Genomic DNA, 9,187 nt, shown 5'->3' with positions numbered 1-9,187 from the left:
TGCCGAACCCGATCCCCGGGCGCGCAGCTTGGCCGAGCCTGCTGCCCAGAGCCAACCCTGGTGACGGCCGCAGAGTGTTTTCTGGGTAGGGATTTCGGGGAAAACACAGATTTGCGAGAGCAGTAAGGGCACGTAGGTGCAGCATTAGGGCTGTGTGCTGGGCAGGGTGAGTTTGGCTGATGTTGGCTTCCGTAGAGGTGAGGTTTTCCTGTTGGCTTTGGGAGATGCGCGGGGAGCCTCGAGCAGCCCCAGGAGCCAAAAAAAGCGGAATACGCTCGGTGCTGTGCCGGGGTGATGGATGGGCTGACGCCGCAGGGTCTCCTCCTGCGCCGCGGTGCTGCGTGGCAGTTGTCTTTGTAATTGGGAAGAAATACGACCGCCGGTGCTGGCGGGGCAGCGGGCGCGTGTCGGGGTTACCGCGCCAGCAGCGGGAGGCCGCGGGCCCGCCATCCCTCCAGCCCAGGAGCTGCCGGGGATATTGCGCACAGACGAGGGCCAGCGCTTCCCCGCACCCCTGGAGATGCTGTCAGGGGATCTGCGGTGGCGGCGGCGCCGGGAGCCCCCCGCTGACCCCCTAGGGCTGCCCACCGGGGCCTGGCACGGCGCGGCCGCCCCGCACAGCAGGGCCAGCGGCTTTCCCGCTCGGGGCGCTGCCTCCGGCCCCAAATGCGCTCCCGTGCCCCTCGCCCGGGGCGGGGGCCGGGCTGGCGGTGCAGCTGCCGGCTGTCATCCCCCCGCGGCCCCGGCCCGGGGGGCTGCAACCCAATCCCTTCCCCTTCCCCAGGGCTCCGCCGGCCCCGCCGCGCCCGGTTGCCCGGGAGGGGGGGGGGGGGGAGCCGCTGACAAGGTATTTTTCGGCGGTAACCCGAGGCGCAGCCCCAGCGCCTCCGTCTCGGCGGGGCGGACAAGTTAATTCCCCAGATTTATGCTCCCCCCGAGCCCCGGCATCTGCTGCGGGGGGCGGCGCGGGGCGGGGCGGGGGGTGCTCGGCGCTGCCGGGGCCGGGCACAGGTGCGGGGCCACCGCCCGCTGGCCAAAAGGCGGGCGGGGAAGGGGCGGGAGGGGCGGCCCGGGTCCCCCCCCGCGCCGGGGCTCGGCGGCGGAGCGGGATGCGGCGCGGCGCCCTCCCCGCCGCCGGCAGCATGAGCCCCTTCCTCTTCCTCCTCCTCCTCCTCCTCCTCGCCCTGCCCGCCCGCTCCCGGCGGGAGCAGGTGCCCGGCGGGGCGCAGCCGGGGCCGGCGGCCCGCAACGCCCCCGCGCCTTCCTCCTCCTCTTCCTCCTCCTCCTCTTCCTCGGCGGCGGGGCCGAGCCGCTTCCCGCGGAGCCGCCCGGGGCGGCGGCGGGGCCGGCTGTACTGCCGGGTGGGCATCGGCTTCCACCTCCAGCTGCACCCCGACGGCCGGGTGGACGGCGCCCACGACGCCAGCCCGCTCAGTGAGTGCCCGCGGGGGATTTTCGGGGGGCCCGGGGGGCGTCTGGCCGCGCCCCAGCGCGGGGGGCAGCGGGGTGCCGCCCCCGGGGCTGCAGCATCCCCATCGCCGGGGTGTCTCTTGGGGGGCGGCGGAGACCCTGGCTGCCTGCCGCCTGCACCTGGGGGGGGATGCAGCCCAGGCGGCCGCGGGAAGGGTGAATGTGGGGGGCTGAGCGCCCCGGGAGGCTGGGCCCGGGGTGTGCCGGGGGTGCTGCGCCCTGAGGCCCCGGGGAGCTCTGCCCTGCTCGCTTTGGGAAGTGCCGCCCCGCGGGGTTCGCCCGCCTTGAGGAAGTGAGGCCGTGGGGATCCGTGCGAAGGCGCGAGGTTTGTGTTCCAACCGCAGCGCCTCGCCGGGGTACCGGGGGCAGGATGCTGCACCGGGCTCTCCCTCGCGCCCCTTTTCCATCCTTTCCCCGTGTAACTTTTCCATCCGTCCCTCTGCATTCTCATTCTCCCAGCGCAGTGATAGGATATATTCAGTTTAAAAATAGGACTGAGGTTGACGTTCCCCTGAGAGAAAGCTGTGCTAACTCACGGCTTCTCCTTTGGGTCGGAGTTGTCGTGATATCCTGTTAAGAGGGAATGAAATGGCAGGTGGGGATGAAAAATCACTTAAGAGCCTGAGGGCTTGGGCCTGAGGTGACCCTGGCAGCACGCGTGGCTTCAGCTGTCGGGCGTGCTCGCGGAGCAATGGCCACATCTGGCCTGGACCCAATAATTTGGGCCCTGGTCTGTGCCATGGCCCCATGCGGGAGGGCGGCCGGCCGACCTGTGGCCAGGGATGCTGGGAGGCCAGAAACCCTGCGTGGGGTTTTGAGGGGCAGTGCAGGTGTGTGGCCAGGAGGGGCTTAGGGGCTGCGAAGGGGATGGGTGGGAAAATGGGGCACCCACGCCGATGCTGGTTTGGGAGACGGAGTTTGGAGGGGCTGCCTGCGCCATGCCCCCCGCCCCGCACCCTGTCCCACAGCGGCATGGCAGACGGGCTGTCCCCCGTGAGACGTGCGCAGCCTTTCATGCCGCAGCTGTCTCACAGGGGCTTGGATTATGTGAAGTTCCTTCCTCTTTAATCTGAGATTTTGTCCTCGGAGAGGCGGCAGCGGCGCCAGCTCCGTGCTCCAGAGCAGGGCCAGCCCCGGCCGGGGGCGCGTGCTGGTGGCGGGCGTGCCAGGGTGTTGCCCCGAGGAGCATCCCCCGTGGGGGAGAAGTCGGCTTTTGGCAGGGAAACCCCAGCTTTGGCCCCTGGGACAGTGGGCTTGACCCAGGGTACCCCAATAGCTGGGGGTAGGTCTCCCAGCCAGCACGGCCACCCCCCCGCCCCAGCAGGTTTTGGGGTGCCCTCAAGGACAGGGAGGGAGCTGGAGAGGGCACGTGCCGTGTTGCTGCACAGCCCCATGCCTCTTGGCCGCTGCTCCCACTGGGGCGTGTGGGGTGACGAGGGGCGGCCCGCCAGACCCCAAAGTGCTCCCCAGGCCCTCTGTGCCGGGCCCTGGGCGCCTCCGGGAGCTGCGCTTCCTCCTTAAAATAAACATGGGAAGTGGTGATCTGATTCCCCGGCCTCAGGGATTTAACGGCAGCTTCGTGTTTGCTCTCGGCATGTTAATCCGCGTGGCCCTTCGCTGGGGCTGGGCGAGATGCTCTCGCAGGCTCCTTCCTCTGGGGCTGGGGCCACCGAAACCCCCCTGGGGCCACCGAGTCCCAGCAGGGCCGCCCCAGGGCTGCAGCCGGGGGTAGCAATGCTTTATTTCCCAGGGTGGGAAGGGCACATTGGGGATGTGGTGCTTACCCCGGCTCCCCCCAGCTGGTGGGGGTGTCGGGGGGATGCCTGACCCCTGCTGCACCCCTTCCTCTGCGCGGGGGGACACCGCGCTGTGTGGGCAAGCAAAATGTGTCGGTGCTGTTGCTGAACGGTGCTCGGAGGTCGAAGCTCTTCGTTAAGATAAATCATAGGTCATGCACGCCCTGCCAGGGGTCAGAGCCCCATGCTGCTCGGAAAATACCCGTTTGAGGGGCAAACATTTTGTTTTCTCGTGGCTGGGCTGCGTAGCGCCCCGCTCCCCGAGTCCTGCTGCGAGGAAGGGCCGGAGAAACAATTATTGTTACTTTTAGCCCCAAATGGTGTGTGTGGCGTGTACGGGAGGACGACGGGCAAGGCTGATCTCAGCAGGCTGCCTGTAGGCACAAGGGGCTTTTCCCACCCTTCAGAGGGATTTCCCCAGAGGGGAACTTGCTCTGTCGCAGCCGAGTCAGAAATTATCCTCTAAAATGCAGCTTTAAAAAAAAAAAAACCAAAAAAAAACCCCAAACCCCCCCAAAACTACCACCCTGCAGCCATCCCAGAGTTGATGCAGGTCCCTCTGTGGGGAGGAGGGATGGAGCAGGAGCGCTGCGTGGATCCAAGCAGCCGAGGAGGAGCAGGGTTGTGTGGAGAGGAAATGCAAACCTATGAGACTGATTTTTTTTTTTTTTTTCTTTGTCACAACGATGTGAAAAGAACTGTGATTTATTTTGGGATTTCTGTCATCCTAGGTATTTTGGAAATATTTGCTGTGTCTCAGGGGATTGTAGGAATACGAGGAGTTTTCAGCAACAAATTTTTAGCGATGTCAAAAAAAGGAAAACTCCATGCAAGTGTAAGTAAACCCCCCCCGCTTCTCAGTATGTATTGTTTATTAAAGGCCTTGTGACACCTTCACGTGCACACCGCAGCGATGCTCCCGGGCAGGGCCCCTGCGTGCCGAGCTCCTTTGGCCGCTGGGAGGGGTCTGCACTGGGTGGCATTGGCACCGCGCAGACAGATAGGGGACAGGTGGAGCCAAAAATCCTGAAGCCCATATCCCCACTTACTGCATTTAACCAAGAAAAGTGCCTTTTTTTTTTTTTTTTTTTTTGCAGTTGGGTATTTGCATCAAAAGGACTTGTTCTTTGAGCATTTATTTTTAGCAACTGCTGCAGCAGATCGCGCAGACGGTTTTAGCCAAATGTCTCCTGGAGAGCGGCACGCGTGGTGCCGGGAGCCCGCCTGCGCCCGTGCACGCACAGGGAAGGGGCTGCAACCCCGGAGTTTTGGCTGGGTTCGCCCATGGGGGAGAGGCGTCCCCCGGTGAGCTCGTGCGGCTGTACGCAGGGTTTCGGGCAGGTGAGGTCCAGCCCGTGCAGGAGCATTGCAGCTAGAGGGGAAAAATCCCAGTAACTCTTGTTTCTGCAGGCTGTTTTTCTCGCAGGTTGGGTTTCCTGCAGGTCTAATTGTGCTTTTTCCAGGCTTTTTGCATGGAATGAATCCTGTGAGTTGATTTCACTTCTTTTTTTAACTTCGAGATGCTGCTTGCTAATTTTTTCCTGTTAGTTCTAGAGATCATTTAAACAAATGAAAGTAACTGCTGCGCTTACATGAAAGTTGTCATCTTTTAAAGGTGCGTATAAATGCAACACCCAAAGAAGGGCATTTTTAAGGCAGCATCTTGGACAACCTGTCACCCGAGTTTGTTCCCGGGAGCCTGTTGAGGGCTGACAGCCCAAAAGAGGGAAAAGCCAGTTGCTTCCCCCACGGTTACGAGCAAACCTCGCGGTCGCGAAGTGGATGTTACTGATGTGCTTGCGCTGCCCGAGCCTGCAGATTGCCTTCAAGTGAGATTTATGAACTAGCCTCTCTCTCCCTTGAGTCTTATTGGAGTGTTGCTCCTGAAACCTAATGATGCTTAAAGGGGGAGCACATGACTGCTTATTTTAGGAAACAAAGTAGGAGCGGAATGGCATCTAGGGGAAAGGGGGAATGGCTGTACGGAGGAAAACATGAGGGAAGGAGACAGGGCAGGAAACAGGCAGAGCAGGAGAGCAGTGGAAAGGTAAAGGATGGAGAGGAGAGGGGAAACAGGCCGAGCGTGATCCCCAGACCCTCTAGAGCCTGCCCTCCCTTGCAGCGTACAATGGGCCCCTTATTCGATCTGAAGCCTTGATTTATGCCCTGGCGCAGGCAGAAATTAAATCAAACCTCGCCGGTGTACGGTTAATTGTCGGCACACAAGGGGCAGTGCGGAGAGGGACCTCAATTAGGCGGGTCAGAGCCGGGGGTGAGGACACACGATGCCCCACTCGGATGAAAGCCGCGAATTTGTAGAAACTTGACCCAAATGTCTAAAGATTGCTGGGCTAAATAATGCCGATAATGCAAACCCAGCATCTGTTGTTCTTTCCTGCCTTGGCAGGATAAAGTTATTTCATGGCCTAATGAGTTTTGAGCAGTACAAAGCGCGTCCTGCGCCCGTCACTCAGGGCAGCGCTTTGATATGGGAGTCACGCCGGTGACTTTGTGCTGAACCGCAGATAAAAGTCATTCCTGCAGGGATTCAGGCTCCTTCGAACCCTGCTCTTGAGGCCCGGCTTTATCCCAGCTCGGTGCTTTACAGCAGCCCTCCTTCTTTTTGTTTTTGATGGCAACTTAATTAAATTACCAAGTGGTTCGTTTTTAGAGGCACCGGCTTCAGAAAATGACAGTAATCCCGGCAATTATCAGTTGCATGCACAGATGGCTTTTTCCTCGGATTGTTAAATCCTTGGTCCCTTGTTTGTACATTTTTAGCATGGATCGGGCAGGAGGGGGTTTGGTGGCAGTCTCGGCAGGGGCCGGCCCGAGCCCCGGAGGAGAGAATTGCCCGCACGGGGCTCAGGTACTTCTCCTTTCTCAGGACTTGTTCTGAGTTGACCAAACGCTGTGGTCCTCGCCGGGGCAAATCTCTGTTGAATTGGATTTTGAAATTTAATTGACTTCCAGATTGCTCTTCATGATTGTCTCTGGAGCTGCTGCAGAGCAAATCCGATGGCCAGCCGGCATGCCGTGGCTGCGCCGCCTGCCCTGTGCTGGGAAAAATGCCTTTACCCGGCTGAAACGGCGCGGTTGCTGAGCTGAGAGGCTGGGGCGTGGGCAAGGCTCAGTGATGGTGCAGCAGCAGCTGACGCGGGTCCCGGGGCAGTTGCTGTCCGGGGGTGAGAGCTTCCCTCTGCGCGCGCTGGCTGCGGGTCTTCTCCTTCCCCGTGCCGCCGGCGGGAGCAGCCCACAGCACCCCTCCCTGTCCAGGGCTGGGGACCCCTCACCACTTCCCCAAATCCCACGTTGGAGGGGATGCTACTCTGACTCTTAGGGAGCGGTTCCCCAAAAAACACTTTAAATCAGGAGCTTTTCCTGTGATGCTCCCGACAGGGAGCCCTCTTAGTGCCACCTCCCTCAGCGGCAGTGGGTGAGGGGTGGCGTTGCCCAAAAACGCTGGGCCAGACTGGAAATGCCAGTTTGGCTTACCAACAGGCAAAGCAGTGGTGAGCTGACCTGTCTGTACGGGGATATGTGTGAGCAGGGACAGGAGCATCTTCTCCTACTTGCGGCAGTGCTTGCAAAGCCCGCTGGAGCCGATTTCAGTATCCAATCCTCGGCTGTGGCCAGCCTCGATGCCCGGAGCCGGGCAGCAAGCTTCATCTCCTACCCCAAAAAAGCCTGCTCTGGCCATTTGCCCAAATCCCATGGGGAAAGTCAGGGCCTGTTTCAGGGTCCCAGCAGGGTCCCTTCTGTGTTGAGCACCCTTTCAGGTGTGCCTTGGTGCCTCGCTCAATCCAAAAGCCTCCCAGTGCCAAGGCTGATGCGGGGGGTGCTTTGCCCGAGCACCGCTGCGCATGTCCGGGCTTCGAAGAGCAATGAGGGGTCAGCAACGCCCTGCCTCAGGAGGATGAACACTCATGCATGGGCGATGCAGCACTGAGGATGTATAAAAGACAGGGAAAGCAAAAATGAGTCATCAGGGTGACGTTTCTTTCAAGCGAAGAGCAGAAGGAGACAATTCAAAGTGCTATGAGTTAAAAAAAAAAAAAATGCATTGCAGGTCAGGAACTGTCACTTGCATTGCAGGGCTCAACTCCTCTGGTTAAATTAGGAGTTTAAAAATGATCCCAGACACCTGGGCCTTCTGTGTGGTTATAAAGCACTGCTTGGGGGTTTTTGTCTTGTCGTCCACTGCTGGGGGTTTCGGGGTTTCGAAGCTAAAGAGCTCTGCATCCCTTTCACGTCAGTAGTTTTGAAGTGTTGCTTTGCAATCCGGCTGCGGTGGCCCAGGCGTCACTGGAGAAGCTACCAGGGCACCAGGTACCGTGCCCGTGGGCAGATCAGAGCGTGGCAAAAGATGTCAGAGGGGTGGCTGGAGGCTGCAGCTGGGTGTCCCAGGGCCGTGGGTACATATCTGGGGCATTATGGCTTTTTTTTTTTTATTTCTCCATGCTTTTTTTTTTTTCTTCTCCCCCCCTTGACAACAACAAGGAGCTGTTATGGGCAGCACTCAGCCTGTCCTCTCGGGCACTGGGAAGCCTTTCCCCTCGGCCATCTGGGAGTCAGCACAGCCGCCCTGTTTATAAAAGGCGATGCTCCTGGGCTGCAAGTAATTTCTTCAGGTTATCAAAGGACAAAACACACCGAGTTCATTTCGGATGAAGAAAAAAAAAAAATCCAATACAATCAAAGCCATGTTCAGCCAAGCAATGAAAATCTGCATGCAAATTGCCTTTCCAGATTATTAAGTGATGACTCAGTGCCCAAGCGAGGGGTGCAAGGGTGGGAACGGAGATGGAGCGCGGGCTCAGCCCCAGGGTACTCGGCTGGGCTGCACCACGGGGGGTGCGGAGCCGCGTCCCCTCTCCTGTCGGCGGGGAGGGCAGGAGGAGAGCTGGGGTGGGGAGGAGGGGTGCTGCTGGGGCAGACCAAGCCTGGTTTTTGCAAGAAAGTCCAAAATTTCATTAGCTGGCAAGCAGGTACAGAAAGTATCTGTGTTTGGGGGTTTTCCAAATTGCTGGGTGCCTGGCGGCCTCCGAGTGGGTTTCCCAGGTGCCCTACATTGCTGCTCGCCCCTTTGGACCTGGTTTTGGGAGTTTTAAAAACCCAGCAAGCATCGTGGGGCGGGGGACGGGTAAAACCAGCCCTTCGCTAACAGTGCCCTTGGCTCTGTCCCCGCAGGCCCGGTTCACGGCGGACTGCCAGTTTCGGGAGCGCTTCCAGGAGAACAGCTACAACACCTACGCCTCGGCCGTGCACCGCAGCCCGCGCTCGGGCCGGCAGTGGTACGTGGCACTCAACAAGCGGGGCAAAGCCAAGCGGGGCTGCAGCCCCCGCGCCCGGCCCCAGCACGTCTCCACGCACTTCCTCCCCCGCTTTCGGCAGCCCCAGCCCCCCGAGCTCGCCTTCACCGTCACCCTCCCTGAGAAGAAGCCCCCGCCACCGCCGAAACCGAAGGTTGCCCCGTCCCCACCTCGGAAAAACCCCGGCCCTGTCAAGTACCGGCTGAAGTTTCGGTTCGGGTAGCACGCCATGGCGGGGACGCTGGCGCGGGAGAGACCGGGCAGCTTTTGGGGGTGACCCCGCGGGAGTCCCGCGTCCCCCCTCCCCGGACGGACGTGGGGAGGCTCTGGGTAGCCGTGCTGGGCTCGGGGTCCTTCTCTTTGCCCCGCAAAGCGGACGGCATCCTTGGAGGCGCGTGCTGGGACGACGCAACTTGGGCTGTCCAAAGCGTATTGCTGTGGTGAGCAGAAAACACGCGGTGGACCTCGGGTTAATTTTCTGTTGTTGACAGAAGCAGAAAGGTATCTCTATGGCGAACATATTTTCTTACCTTATTTTCACTAGTGACTCTTTTGACAATCATTTTCATACAAGAGATATGTTCAGAGCCAACCTATTAAGTGCTTTTT

The 9,187-nt window shown here is 60.1% G+C and overlaps 1 protein-coding gene across 1 annotated transcript; it reads left to right on the top strand.

Annotated features, from left to right (window-relative positions):
* Positions 1 to 1,142: 1,142 nt before the first annotated feature.
* FGF5 (fibroblast growth factor 5) lies at positions 1,143 to 8,801 on the top strand. Its single transcript, XM_075709583.1, has 3 exons — positions 1,143 to 1,434; positions 3,998 to 4,101; positions 8,457 to 8,801. The coding sequence occupies exons 1-3, from the start codon at positions 1,143 to 1,145 to the stop codon at positions 8,799 to 8,801; spliced, it is 741 nt and encodes a 246-aa protein (XP_075565698.1).
* The last annotated feature ends 386 nt before the right edge of the window (positions 8,802 to 9,187 follow it).

This window comes from Pelecanus crispus, chromosome 4 (assembly GCF_030463565.1).
Source record: "Pelecanus crispus isolate bPelCri1 chromosome 4, bPelCri1.pri, whole genome shotgun sequence".
NCBI lineage: Eukaryota > Metazoa > Chordata > Aves > Pelecaniformes > Pelecanidae > Pelecanus > Pelecanus crispus.
This window is presented reverse-complemented; position numbering and strand designations above follow the sequence as displayed.